The sequence below is a fragment of the Mesocricetus auratus genome, unplaced genomic scaffold (assembly GCF_017639785.1).
Source record: "Mesocricetus auratus isolate SY011 unplaced genomic scaffold, BCM_Maur_2.0 Super-Scaffold_100676, whole genome shotgun sequence".
Lineage (NCBI taxonomy): Eukaryota > Metazoa > Chordata > Mammalia > Rodentia > Cricetidae > Mesocricetus > Mesocricetus auratus.
Window position 1 is genome coordinate 78,273,858 of NW_024429266.1, and position 14,342 is coordinate 78,288,199.

The following is a 14,342-nucleotide window of genomic DNA, read 5'->3' on the forward strand; positions in this document are numbered from 1 at the left end:
GAATTACCTCAGGATGCTGCAGGGATTAAGAGGGAAACACAAGCTAAGCAGTAGCACAGATCCTGGTGCACAGTAAGAACTCAGTCTACACTGGCTTGTACACCAGGAAGGGTAAAAGCCCACACTGGGGCTCAGCTTCTCATCACTAGAACTCTTAAAACCTTAGCTCAACTTGAAGCCTGAAGATGCTCACAGTAACACCGCTATACAGTGAAAGTGTTCCTCTGTCATCTTGCAAAACAAAACAGCCCAGTTGGAGACCTAAACGTAAACCACGACGACAATGTGACGAGGACTGCAAACACAGGAGGGAGAATGATTTATGATATTAAGTTTTTAAGAAGTAGAAGGCAAGAGACATGTAGACTGTAACCTCACTATTTTATTTTACAAAAGCCAAGAAAAACAGGAAAAAAAGCATATCCTCAGAATATGCTTTAATATCACTGTATTGTTTTAATTTTTAAGACTTATTTTTATTTTATGCATATCAGTGTTTTGTGTGCATGTATGTGTGTGCCTGGTGGGCACTAGATACCTTGGCACTGGAGTTGCAGATGTGAGCAATCAGGTGGGTGCTGGGAACTGAACCTGGGTCCTCTGCAAGAGCAGCAAGCACTCTAACCACTGAGCCATCCTCCTGCCCCACATTATACTGTTTTAGGAGTGAAAAATTGAGGAAGAATAAGACCCTATGCTCACCTCAGTTCTTTTTAGAGCTGAAACCCACTAAAACACCAGTAATAGTATGTTTATTTATCTGTCTGTTTTGGAGACAGGGTCTCACATTGTAGCTTAGGCTAGCCTGAAATTCACTTCATAGCCCAGGCTGGCCTCAAACACATACTTATTCTCCTGCCTCAGTTTCCCAAGAGCTGGGCTTATAGGTACGAGCCACTATGCCCAGCTAAGAGAGGTTCCCCGCTCCCATCCAAGAGAAGAAAATAAGTAAAAGTGAAAGGAAAAGCAACAACATTTTGAAAGCTGGAGAACAGAATAACAAGTGTAGTTAACATGCTTGGCCAAGACACAGAAACTGGAGGTTGAATGGCAACAGAGAAACGAAAAGGTGGGATTGTACAACACAGCCGCAGAGGCTCAAATGCACCAGGAGCTTGTGGGATGGAGCTGCATCGGGTAAAGAGAGTCCACATATCCACTGACGATAAACAAACACATTGCAGTATGCCCACACAATGGGACCATCACCAACCCAGAAAAGCAAATGAAGCATTGATGTACACTATCGCATGAAGGGACCTTAAGATCATTCCGCTAAGTGGAAGAGGCCAGACACAAGAGAAGATCATACAATTCTATTATTCAGCTAGACAGACACAGGTTCGTGGTAGCCAGGGACTAGAATAAAGGTTTGGGACAGTGAGAAATACCTGACTAAGTACAGAGTATCCTTTGGGGAGACAAAAACGTTTTGGAATTAGATGACTACACATCACAATATGCTAAATGCCTTCGAATTGTTCACTGTAAAATAGCTAATGTGCGAGGCTGAGACCAGTCTGGTGTGCACAGTGATATGGCATCTCCAACAAGCACACCTCATTTTATTTTATAAGAATTTCAGTTCACTTTTGAAAAACTGACATGGCAACAAAAAACAGTTAGATCTTAGTTGTATCCTGCCTGGCAGAATACAGAATTTCTAGGAAGGACTGGTATACTTTAAGTGGATGAGATCTTCATTTACCCAGAACATCTGTCTAGACACTGAATGCAGACTCCACTCTAATACTGGGGCATGCAGGAACTTCCTAGGCAGAAGCCTAGAAGACCTACAGATACTGACCCCAAAACACCCACTAAGACATGGCCCAAACCATCCCCTACAGAGAGCTCTACCCATGGACACAGAACTTTACATCTGTACAATGTGAAAACATAGACAAGGGTTAGCAGACATCCTGTAAAACCTCCAACACAAAACATAACACCAGCCTCTCCGAAGAAACACACACACACACACACACACACACACACACACACACAAGAGCGATTCTGGTAGACCAAAAGATGATTCAACATTCACAGCACAGGTAAAGATAAAGAAATGGAAAGGAAAGCCATTAAAAAGAAAATTAAAAAGTGGTGAGGGTCCTGGGGCCATCCCAGGCTTGGCCACTCACTAGCCGGCCCCAAAGTCCTCAGCAGACAGTGGCAGAGATGTTCCTACAGGAAAGGACCACAGCAAAATCGCAGAGGGGAAAGAGCAGAGAAAAGGCCAGAACGAAGTGGGTGCAATCTCAGCAATGCCACCCAAAGAAGCCACCTGGGGCCACTGAATCATCCCACCAATGAGCTGTGTCTCCTCCTCAGTGACACCATCACACACGCACCTAGATTTACACACTTCGTTGCTTCTATTTTTATCCAAAGCTTCATGACACACCCGTGATTACCCTGGCACGCCCATTCCTCCTGCTCCTCCACACACACCTTACTTCCTGGGGGGTCTCAGCATTCAGTTTAGTGACTATTTATTCCTCAATCCAGGCTTTTCTTTTAAAATAATTTATTTAATGTTTTTATGCATATCGATGTAAGGGTGTCAGATCCCCTGGACTTGGAGTTACAGCCAGTTGTGAGCTGCCATGTGGGTGCTGGGAATTGGGTCTTCTGGAAGAGCAGCCAGTGATCTTAACCACTAAGCCATTTCTCTCACTCCCCCCGCTCAATCCAGTCTTTACCCCGATTCTCAGCAGAGTCTGAGTATTCCTTATGGCATCATCTTATACATGCACACACACATACTCACAAATCAGATAAACACACAGACATATGCATACTCACACAACCCATTTCTCTGTTCCTGGCTACCCCTTGAGTCTTTTGCTTTATTATTTCATATTTAGACACAGCTGAGACATAATCTCTCAAATCTCGCCCCATCCTTCCCAGATGACCGTATGAAGGTACGAACAACCCTCTTGTATGCCAAGCTGATAACAGCATCACAGACCCGCAGGTCCTACCATTCTGATTTTTGCTACCCTATGCTTCTCCGGGAGGCCTTGGGTACATCTGCGAGTGCGTGGTGCTTCCTACAGCCTGTGAGAATACCGCTCTGATACTGGCCCAGCAGGCTCGTTTTCTATAAGAATGGAGAGCAATTTAGCTTCACAGAGTCAAGCTTTCTAGCCCATTACCCTGACAGAAGCTGAGAACACTGAAAACAAGACTGATGTATTGTCAACCACATATGCTTTGCACTTAGATTTCAAAGCCAATGTCCACTTATTCACTACTAAAGTAAACTAGTAGCTGAGATTCTTGGTGGGCCTGTTTTAAAACAGAAGAGACAGCACCTTGATTCCAGGTGAGCAAGCACCAGTCACTTACCTCAAAAGTACTAACTTCAAGTTCTTCAAACTTTCCTGACAGAGACATCCCCGCACAGTTGACCAGCATGTCCACAGGACCCAGCTTCTCTTGTGCCTGGAAGAACAGTCCCGAACATTACACACTGTTCCAAACATTACATGGCAGAATGGAAGACTCACTGTGCAGAAAAACAAAGTCAACAAATAAAACCCACTGATCATATAGAAAGAGCTGCTAACGCCAAGCCACATAGCAGGATGGCAGGAAGCAATCAAAAGCCAAGCAGTGAACCGAGATCACCGACCTGCCTTTTACCTGTTTTATGACATTCTCCACTTGGTTATAGTCTTGAGACACATCGACTGAGATACAAAGCACCACCTGTTAAAAAGAAGGAAAAAGGGGGAGGGGTCAGGGCCTGCAAGGTGGTTCATCCAGTGAGGGTGCCTGTCACCAAGCCTGATGACCCAGTTCTATACCTGGGACCCACATGGTGGAAGGTGAGGACTGACAGACTGACATCTTTGAGCTGTTCTCTCTCTCTCTCTGTCTCTCTGTCTCTCTCTGTCTCTCTCTCTGTCTGGTGTACACACACACACACACACACACACACACACACACACACGTGTATGCAGGTGTCAAGACTAGTGTTTTTTGAGACAGGGTCTGGCTACATAGTCCTAGCTAGTCTTGAACTTAGTATATAGTCCAGGACAGCTTGGGGCTCACAGTGGTCCTCATGTTTCAGCCTTCCAAATACCAAGATTACAAAAATACAAGTTCTATCAAAACCATTTGTAAAGCATAATTTTTAAAAATTAAAGCCAACTCGTGACAATAATGAAGGCCAAAGCTGGGACATAGTATCTCAGTATTTGAAATCTGCTGCCAGTGTAATTAATGGAAGAGTACACCCACAAAATACTATGCGGGTATGGGATTGTGACAAGGGACATGGCGATGGGTGACACAGTGAACAGGCAGGCTGGTACTACATTTGTATCCCCGGTGCCAGGTTAAAGTCTTGGTCTGTGGTGCCATTGGCAGGTGGTAGAAGCTTTGAAAGGTGGGGTCTAAAGGAAAGCATTTAGGTCACTGAGGTGTGCCCTTAAAGGGTAGAGGAAAGCATTTAGGTCACTGAGGTGTGCCCTTGAAGGGTAGAGGAAAGAATTGAGGTGCGCCCTTAAAGGGTAGAGGATATTGAGCCCCACCCCCAGCCCCATTTCCCAGCCATTAAGAGATGAACAACTGCCAGGCGCTGGTGGAGCACACCTTTAATCCCAGCACTTGGAAGGCAGAGGCAGGCGGATCTCTGCGAGTTCGAGGCCATCCTGGTCTACAGAGGGAATTCCAGGACAGCCTCCAAAACAATACAGAGAAACCTTGTCTGGAACAAAAAAAGAGAGAGATGAACAACTTTGTTTTTTTTTTTTTTGCCTTGTCACAGGTCCCAAAGCAACAGTAATTTTTAGTATATACACAAAGAGACCAAAACAAAACAGAACAGAGAGACAACACTGAAAAGCTGCAACAAACAAACACAAAAATGGAAGCAACTTCAATTTCTCTGATTACAGAACAGAGAAATAGAAGTGGCTTGTGGATGCAACTACATATTACACACCAGTAACAAATTCTAGTGAACTGGGGTATGATGGTGCATGCCTATCGCTGCATCTGGTTAGGAGGCGGAGACAGGAGAATCATTCGAGCCCAACCCGGACAGCACAGCCACAGGAAGAACCACTTCAAAATGAAAGATAACACATGAATTATTTTATTCAGCAGTGCGGGTGAGTTTTTTAAAGAATAACATAGAACGAAGAAACAAAGTTGCATAACACTGCATAAAATTCTCACAATGTCACACAAAATGTATCAAACTATAAAGTTTATTGGTACTTGGCCTAGGGCTCAGAGGGGTAGGACAGGAATGGGGAGTGACTGTTGGGAACATTCCAAAGTTGAATGTGGTTATGATTACACAACTCTGCATGAAAACCCAGGAAATGTGTGTCTTAAATAGAGCGAATGCACACTGAGGGAATGGTTTCATGAAGCAGGTTAAGAAGATAACAATAACGCCAAAGTTCAAACAGATACAAAACGTTAAAGTATAAATATATATACATACACACACATACAAAACTTTAAAGTATAAATATATATACATATACACACATACAAAACGTTAAAGTATAAATATATATACACATACACACATGCATACATACATATGCATGCTAGTTAGGGGCTGAGATGGCTAGTTAGCAAAATGCTAGTTATGCAAGAGTGAGGACCTTGAGTCTGGATCCCCAGTCCCTGTTGCAGTCTCAGTGCTGGGGATGTAGAGACAACGAAGGGAAGCTTGCTGGCCAGCAAGTCTAGTGAATTCATGAGCTCCAGCCTTACCAAAAGCCCTTATCTCAAAAACGTAAGAAGGAGAGAGAGTAAGGAGGACATTCAGTGTCCACCTGTGGCTTCCACAAGTGTGTGCACATGGATGCATGCATGTCAGTACAGGTAAACACACAGATGTGTGCAAACACCCACACAAAATACTATATGGGGACACACTCACTACCAAGGATAGTAAAATTTTAAAGAAGAACAAAGAATGAACATCAGAGCTGAGCTTGAGGTAGCCTCTAGGAACAAGAGCCTGGTACTGGGCACAAGGCTTGGGGAGAAGGCATCAAAAATTCCATCACATCCCATTTCTTTAAACTAGATAACGGATATGATGTGGTTATCTTGTCACTGAGCTGTACATTAAAATATATATTGCACTGTATATCATTTTGGTACCCCAGATTTCACAGCTAATTTTTTTCATATGTCCTTTCTACCTAAGTTTGTTTGTTTTTTAAATAACTGAAATGAAATCATTTTCTCAAACACCACTGCTTGGCCATTTTTAGGTATGTATGGAAGTCTATACTTTTGGTTTCTGTACTGACTCAAATCCTAGGCATTTCAAACTATTTTACCGTTTAAAGGGATTCTAGAATGTATTTTAATTGGGAAAGTCACAAATGCCCTCAGTGATCTACATGCAGCAGAAACATCCTTTCTCCCCTTCAGACACTGCCACTCAGGATAGAAAATGAACCCTAAGGCTCCTCCTTACCTGTTTATCATTGATAGAATGTTTTTCAATTTCTTTCTTCGCTTGCAGCAGCTTGTCCTAAAAGCAATACAGGGGGAAAAAATGTCTACATTTGTTAAAAAGGAGAGAGAAAGCAACTGTTTGAACAGATACTACATTCTGTAGACAGAACCTAGAGTAGCTAACTATGAACTTGAGAAAGAAGAGGCCAAATATGGGAGGCTATGAATAAGCCATAGCACGTCTTTAAATTCATTGCAGAGATAAAAGAAAAATAAATGAACCTCAAGTCCCGATTAACAGTACTTGTGTCGATGGTCGGCCTATTGATACTAACAGCCATTTTCATCTGCCAGTAGTGAGCTGTGACACAGTGACACATCTTCCAGCAGTTAGCCATGACACAGAGTAAACACATGGCAACACAATGTTCTAGAAAGTTAAGGGTGTGTGACTGCACATCAAGAGGGCTTATGTAAGATAGCATCAGTATTTCCTTCCTTTCCTATTAAAAACAGAGTAAAAAGCCATCACTTGGCTTTCAAAGACACTCCTCAAACCTACAGAGCCACGCAGACAATTGCAAAGTTTTTCCAAGTCCTCCATTTTGTTTTGTTATTTTCAAACAAATCCAAGCTCGCAGAAGCATAACTTGTCATAGAATTAAATATAATCTGAGAGCTGTAAAAGAACAAAGGAAAAGGGTCCTGAAGTCCTGGGTTCAATCCCCAGCAAAGCTAGAACCATGCCTGGAGTTACACAGGAGGTAGAGGTGGGCCATCAGAAGTCTGACGAGGCCATCATCTACTAGCCTGTGACATGGAAGACTTCGTCTCATAAAGTGGAGTTCACACACACGACTGTCTATGACAAAATCAGACATTCCTATTGAGTGCTAGGGATCTTACACAGACAGACACATACACACTACCTGACTCTGCCAAGACTGCAAGGAAAGGTTAGAAGTGAAACTAACGAGTGTCTTCAGGTCGGGAATCTTTCCGTATACTCAGTCAAATATGACCCCCATGTGAGCTCCTGCTAGCTCTGGTACCAGCCCCCCCCCCCAGCTCTCATGTCAAATTCTAGCTTTGCTAAAAACTCATCAAGTGGCATTTTACGGCATCCAAGGCTCCATTCATGTTAGATAACTTTAAAGTGTGTATAACCAAGCCCAGCCACTCTCTTGGTTTAAAAACGAAACAGATGCTTTAGACTGATTCTGGGTCATTATTTTTATGTTTTCTCCAGAGATCCTTTCTGGCTTGCCTTCCCCACTAGGCTTTTCCAACTAACCACCCCTACCTAGGCAGCTAATCACCCAGGCAGCGGTGCCACACCTTATTTTCCCTTTCTTTTTCCTCTCCTTAAAGACAGGGTCTCACACGTAGGCCAGGCTGACCTCTAATTGGTTGGATAGCTGCCGGTGACCTTGAACTTCTGATCCTCCTGCCTTGTATCTCCCTAGTGCTGGGGCTACAGGCACACACTTCGTGCTGAGTTCTACCTAGAGTTGACTCACATCCCAGGGAAGCACTAAGCCAACCACACAAGTGTCAACCCCCTCCTCTTTCATTTCATTGTTCGACAGAACCGTCTAGGTCTGCTACACGCCAAACAAGACCTATCCTCTGTAGAAAAGAGCTGTGACCATAGAGCCATGTCACTGTCCTAGGCCCTGAAGAGGAACAAAACAGTCTCTAAAAGCAACTTTGGCAGGACTACACCCCCAATATAAAGAAAGCCAGCCCCCTGAATTGGTTAGACACAGGAAAAACTACATTGCGACACATATTGGGAGGGATGCAACTACCCTGGGAAATGTGGACTCCACCAAGGATGCCTGTGATGTCATAAGCAAATTACAGAGAAAAGCAACAGATAAACACCTACACACCACCCTGCACTGGCTTCTAAAATGCTGCCGCTGGCACAACTGTTTGCCTTCAGCCTGGTGTGCTTCTTAACAATGCCTCCAGTCTCCCCTCGAGTTTGGTAATATCTAGAATGATAGTGTGTGTCACGTTAACAGCAGTAGATAAGTACCCGGTGAGTTGATCCAACCTCAGCAGAGAAGTCCTTAGCCTCAATACAAGAAAGAACCAATTGTTTAGAAGCCCAGATCAGGGAAGAAGGTTTCCCAACACAGGTGTGAGCACCAAGATCCTCTCTTGGACTTACTGCATTAGTTTGTTAGCCATAAGGACCCGAGAACACTTACCTCATTTCGTGCAACCAGAGTTATAAATGCTCCTTGTTTAAAGCACTCGATAGCAATGCACTTTCCGATGCCACTGGAACCTCCCGTGACCTACAAAGAACACCAGTAAGACCATCTCAGCACTTGCAATGTCTTCTGTACAAAGCCTACTTAAAATAGCTGTGATGGGAGCAGTAGGAGTGTAGCTCAGTTGCAGGCACTTGCCTAGTATTTATGAGGTCCTGGATTTGATCTCCATATGACACAATTTTGGGTTGATGTGGAAAATCATTTTAAGGTGTGTTTATGCTGTGGAACATTTGTTTAGCGATGCAAAGATGTGTTGCATTCTTTTCTGTTGCATGTGTTTAACTCTGTGAAGCTGTGATTCTTTGTCTAAATACCCGATGGTCTAATAAAGAGTTGAATAGTCAATAGAGAGGCAGGAGAAAGGATAGGTGGGGCTGCCAGGCAGAGAGGATAGGAGAGTTAATGAGAAAAGAAAGAGCAAGAAGGAACAAGGAGAGGACATTGAGGGCCAGCCACCCAGTTACACAGCAAGTCACGGAGAAAGAAGTAAAGATACACAGAAATAAAGATAAAAGCCCAGAGGCAAAAGATAGGATAATTTAAGATAAGAAAAGCTGGCCAAAATAAGCCAAGCTAAGGCTGGACATATATACATATGTGTGTGCTTTATCTGGGAGCTGGGTGGTGGGCCCCCAAAAGACAAAAGAGGCCAAAGAGTAATAAAACCAACAACAATAATGGGTTTTAAAAACTCATCTACAAGTCAGGTGTGGTGGAACTCGTCCACAAGCTTGGCATGCAGCGATCAGGAGTTTAAGGTCGAAGCCATTCTCATGGACAGTTTTTCATGAAACCAGGACAGCATGAGGCCCTGTCTCAGAAACAAAACAAAACATACAAGCCTCAAGAACCACAACCTCTTCATAGCCGATTTATCACTTGATATAGTGCAAGCACGAAGGATTATACTACAGCAGAGACTCCTGCTATGGCCGTTTCCACGGCTGGGCTACGCACCGCACATCTGTTTGAGGTCACCAAGGGGGATGGGCCCTACAACTCTAGCTAAGAAAGAATACATTAGTGTTGCAGATTATAAGTACAGATGAATCTCATTTCCTTACTGCACATCTACACAAGACTGGGTCTAAGAAAACATGTTACAGGACCAAGGATAATACAGGGCCAACCGAGGTTGGTGGTAGAGCTCTCTTGCCTAACACTGGCAAGGCCCTGGGTTTGATCCTAAAGAAGATCCCTACATGCATGCATGTTATGTTGTCAAGGTTGAAAGACTAAAAGGCTTCACAACACTGTGTTTAAAAATCTCTATCAAGGCCAGGCAAAGTAGTGGTGCCACATGTCTTTAACCCTAGCCCTCTGGAGGCAGACGCAAGGCATATCTCTCTGAATTCAAGCCATTCTGGTCTACAAAATGAGTTCCAAGACAGCAGAGCTATGTGACACCTGTCTCAAAAACAGAACAAAAACCACTTCTGTCAAAACCTAGCCATTTCCCATAGTCATACATTTGAATTGCTGTGAATATTTTACTATTCTAAAACTGCAGAAAGAACATCTCCCACATTATAATGTTCATATTATCATGGAACCCTCCAAGCGTAGATACGTATCTCTGTGCACTTGAGAATGCCTCCTCTCTCTTTAGTCTCACCTTTATTCTAATGGTGAGGTTTACTTGGTTGATAATTAACCAAATGCCTACTGAGATGATTTTATAAATCATACCTGTCATCTTGGCTCAGTGTTGTGTCTGAGGAGGCTTTTGATACTCGGATATTTTATGAGCTGTTTTGGTTTGTTACATTTCACTCTTGGCATTTGGCAGGCTCTCTAAAATGTCCTCACAAGCCTTACGATGCTGCCTTAGCTGCTTAGCCATCCCTCTATGATACATCACCTCACCCGAGTACTTCCAAGCCCTACTGCCCCTGCAGAAAGCAGTTTAAATGTCCCCACCTCAGGGAAGCTCTTCCTGAGTACATCGGTCAGTCATATGGTCTGTCATCTACGGACCTTTCAGAGCTGTTGGGATCTTCTTCTTGGCTTCCCAGCTCGGCTATCAGAGCCTTGTGGGTAAATACCAAACCAGTCCATCTCTTTCATCATTGACAGTACCAGCCCGTCATATAAGCAGGCACTAAATAAATACTTTCCTCCATTTGCGGGAATGTTCTCTAATGCCATCCCTTTGGGAAACTATGATGCCAAAGTTTACAGATAAAATTTCCCGACGGGTGTTGGTGGAGCACACCTTTAATCCCAGCACTTGGGAGGCAGAGGCAGGCGGGTAGATCTCTGTGAGTTCAAGGCCAGCCTGGTCTACAAAGCTAGTTCCAGCCAGCCAGAGCTATACAAAGAAACCCTGTCTTGAAATCCCACCCCCCAAAAAAGTTCCTATTTATTCTTAAGTAGACTGATGGAAATAGAAATGAAGTAACCAAGAAAATGTTTAGCCTCCAAAGTATTATGTTAATATCAGCCAGGAGTTTCAGGAAAGTGAATGGCGTCAATTCACCTTAAAGAAAACCCAGATCCATACCCTGCAATTTATCAACTTTCTATAGCAAGCAAGACCTGGCTTTTGAATGTGGGTGTATAAAAATGATATTCTAGCCAAGCCCAGTTACTTCTTGAGTGACATGTAAGAATATAGTTAGGCTAATTCTGGACTGTTATTATTCTGGATGCTATGAGAGCTATCAGGATTTTCACAATGGTTGCGAAAACGTTAAATGTATAGTCGTCTAATATCTACTAAATAGAGGCCAGGTGGAGGGCATGAATCACTGTAAATACCATTTAAATGGTCCCAACTCCTTAACCACAGCATTCAGCACTCACTACGGGCACTACGAGCTTGCCTGCTACTGGAAGCACTAATCTCAGCCATGCAAAAAAACCAAAAAAACAAAAAAACAAAAAACACAAAACAAAACAGGAACTCTGATACAAGCACCTAGGGGTGAGCAGGCGGGCACAGCGCCGCTGCTGCGATCAGAGGGCATCAGCATTTGGGAACTGCTCTAAAAGTGAAGCAGAAAACAATCACAAGTTGCTCATGCTGACACACAGGTGGACAGCTAAATCACACTTTACTGTTCTTAGGATATTAAAAAAGACAGATGGTGACGTCATATGCATAATTCATGTCATGTCACGTCAGCTATCGTGATACACATATATGCACACATAGAGGTAATTATATATATATATGAATAAGAATTATTGTCTAATGAGACAGCCCTTATCTCACCTGTGAGGGTGATGGGACACGGGGACAGAAAGATGATTTCAAGGTTATCGGGAAGTACCTTGTAAATGTTGGATCAAAACTTTCATTCTGACGTTGGCTCTCCCCACCTTACCCCTATCTGAGCTACGGTTTGCAAACACAAGTTGTGAAATATGTTTTGTGTGTATGCAGGTGCACCTGTGCAGAGGCCAAAGGTTAACCCCTGATGTTTCTTCACCCACCTTCCACCTTAATTTCTGAGACAAGGCTTCTCATTGAACCGGAGCTCACTCATGTATACAGGAAAGCTGGCAGTGACCTCCAGGGACCCACAGGTCTTGACCCCAGTGTTGTGACACTCTTGATGCTGGGGTTACAGACATAGGTCCAGTGTCCTTGTGGGTCCCGGGAACTCTTAACTCAGGACCTGATGCACTGGCAAGCACTGTACTCCCTGAGCCATTTCCCCATCCTCTAAATTCAACATTTTAAGCCATGATTTTGAAGTTCTCTTGTGAATTTAATACTTTCAAAACTTGACATGACTGTAAAGTCTGGCTTTCTCTTTTTAATAAGTCCTTCTGTATCATGCAACGCAGCAGTTGGGAATAAAAACCAATAATTTTACAAAGGATAAATTTATTGGAAACACATGTTGTCATCCACAAGGCCTTGTATGGGATAAAACACACTAAAATAGTCACCCTATCAGCTGAGTGGGAACTCACTTGGATACATCCAGGGCACTCAGGGGATGCTGACAGCTTACAAACTAGCTGTCCTCCGTATTCAAAACTCCTTGCCTCAATGTGCCTCGGGATTTGAGGTTCATACAAGACATGCATTTGAAATGGCCAAGGTTGAAGCTCTGAACCCGGGAGAGGAGGCTTAACTAAGCCTGCACATTAGGAGCGAGCGATCTTCTGCCTAGAAACAAACCAAACCACTCATATCTCCTCCCATCTTAAGGCCCTAACCAAGCTGGTTAGCTCATCCTTCCGACTCCGGAAAGATGGTAAAGGATTGCACTAGAGCAGCAATCAGCAAGGCTCCCGCTGAGCTCAGAGACAAGCCTGCTGGCCCAAGCTGCCAGGCAACCCCTCAGGTGTGTCCATTCCTAGAACCCTCTGGCTTTGTCACTTGCACATGCCACCCTCCAGTCTCAGCTGCCTGGACTAGTCCCAGAGGCCCGGACCCTTCCTTGCTGCGGTTTCCTTAGGACTCCCTGGCAGGGGCTGCTCCCACTCGAGTTCACGCCCTCATCCTGCCAGCCACCGACCGCTGTGTCCTTGGCAAAGTTTCTCAGTCTGTTGACTGACTCATCGGGAAACCTGAAGACCCAAACACCCGCAACCAGGGATGCTCCGCGGATCAGCAAGCAGCACAGAGCCCAGAACCCCAGGAACTCGGCTGGCGGCTTCGCCGTGACACTGCTCTGCAGTCCAGGGAGGAGCCTGGGGCCGCCGAGGGCAGCTTCCCGAGGCCAGGAAGGGCAGGGCAGTGCCGGGGCGACGGTGGCAGGTGGCCCTTCCCACTCAACCGTCCCTTCCCGGGGCCGTGGTCTCGGTGGCCCAAGCTGGCCAAGCAGACCCTGGCAAGCTCAGCAACAGGAGGCCACTCACCACTACGTGCGCGCCGGGCAGCGCGAGGGGCTTGGGACTGATGAGCGGCGACACCATGTAAAGGAGCAGCACGAAGGCCACGAGGCCGGCAGCAGCCAGAAGCAGCATCTCTCCGCCCGAGAGACCACTGGGAGATCACGCGCACCAGCACCCGGAGTGTTTGGGTTTGAGGGCGAGGGCGGGACGGCGGCGAGGGGAAGAGGAGGAGCCAGGGCGGGGCGGCCTCCGTCGTCCTACTGGCTTCTGGTTCCGCGCCCCCCAGCGTCTGGACTCGGCCGCGCAGGCTCTGCTCGGGTACCCAGAGCCCTTCCGCCAACGTCGTGGGAGGTTTGCAAACGGTGGCTTTCGGATCTTTGGATCTTGTTCCATGCCACAGTCCCGCGATTCCAACTCTGAAATCCCAGGTTCCGGTCCGTATATTCCTAGCGCACTTAGAAAATGGGCACGGCTCACTTTCGCTGTGCACCTTGACTGGGAGTTGTGATCAAGGCAGATGCAATAAAAAACGAGCTGTTGTGGCAGAGATTTAATTCGCGTACCAGAAAATACAATTCACCAATTTAAAGTGGTTTTGGTATAGAGTGTCTAACAATCGCCACAGTCAACTTGTCGCTGTTCACAGAACTCCTGTCGTCATTAGCAGTCACACCCCATTTTCTCTCAAATCGTACCCAGTCAGAGGCAATCTCAAACCTGTCTCTGGATTCGTCTATTCATGCAAATGGAGTTCTATAATACGCCGTTTGTTGTGGTGGCTTCTTTGACTTAGCGTGATGTTTTAAAGAT

At 45.1% G+C, this 14,342-nt stretch overlaps 1 protein-coding gene across 1 annotated transcript in view; it reads right to left on the reverse strand.

Moving 5' to 3' along the window:
• Positions 1-13,753, reverse strand: part of Kdsr (3-ketodihydrosphingosine reductase) — a 38,461-nt gene extending 24,708 nt beyond the window's left edge. The window contains exons 1-5 of the mRNA XM_005081452.4: positions 13,557-13,753; positions 8,670-8,759; positions 6,470-6,526; positions 3,655-3,720; positions 3,358-3,453 (exon numbers count right to left, since the gene is read on the reverse strand). Of these exons, the coding sequence (XP_005081509.1) occupies positions 3,358-3,453; positions 3,655-3,720; positions 6,470-6,526; positions 8,670-8,759; positions 13,557-13,664 (417 nt within the window). The 5' untranslated portion in view covers positions 13,665-13,753. The remainder of the gene's footprint in view (positions 1-3,357; positions 3,454-3,654; positions 3,721-6,469; positions 6,527-8,669; positions 8,760-13,556) is intronic.
• Between the last annotated feature and the right edge of the window lie 589 nt (positions 13,754-14,342).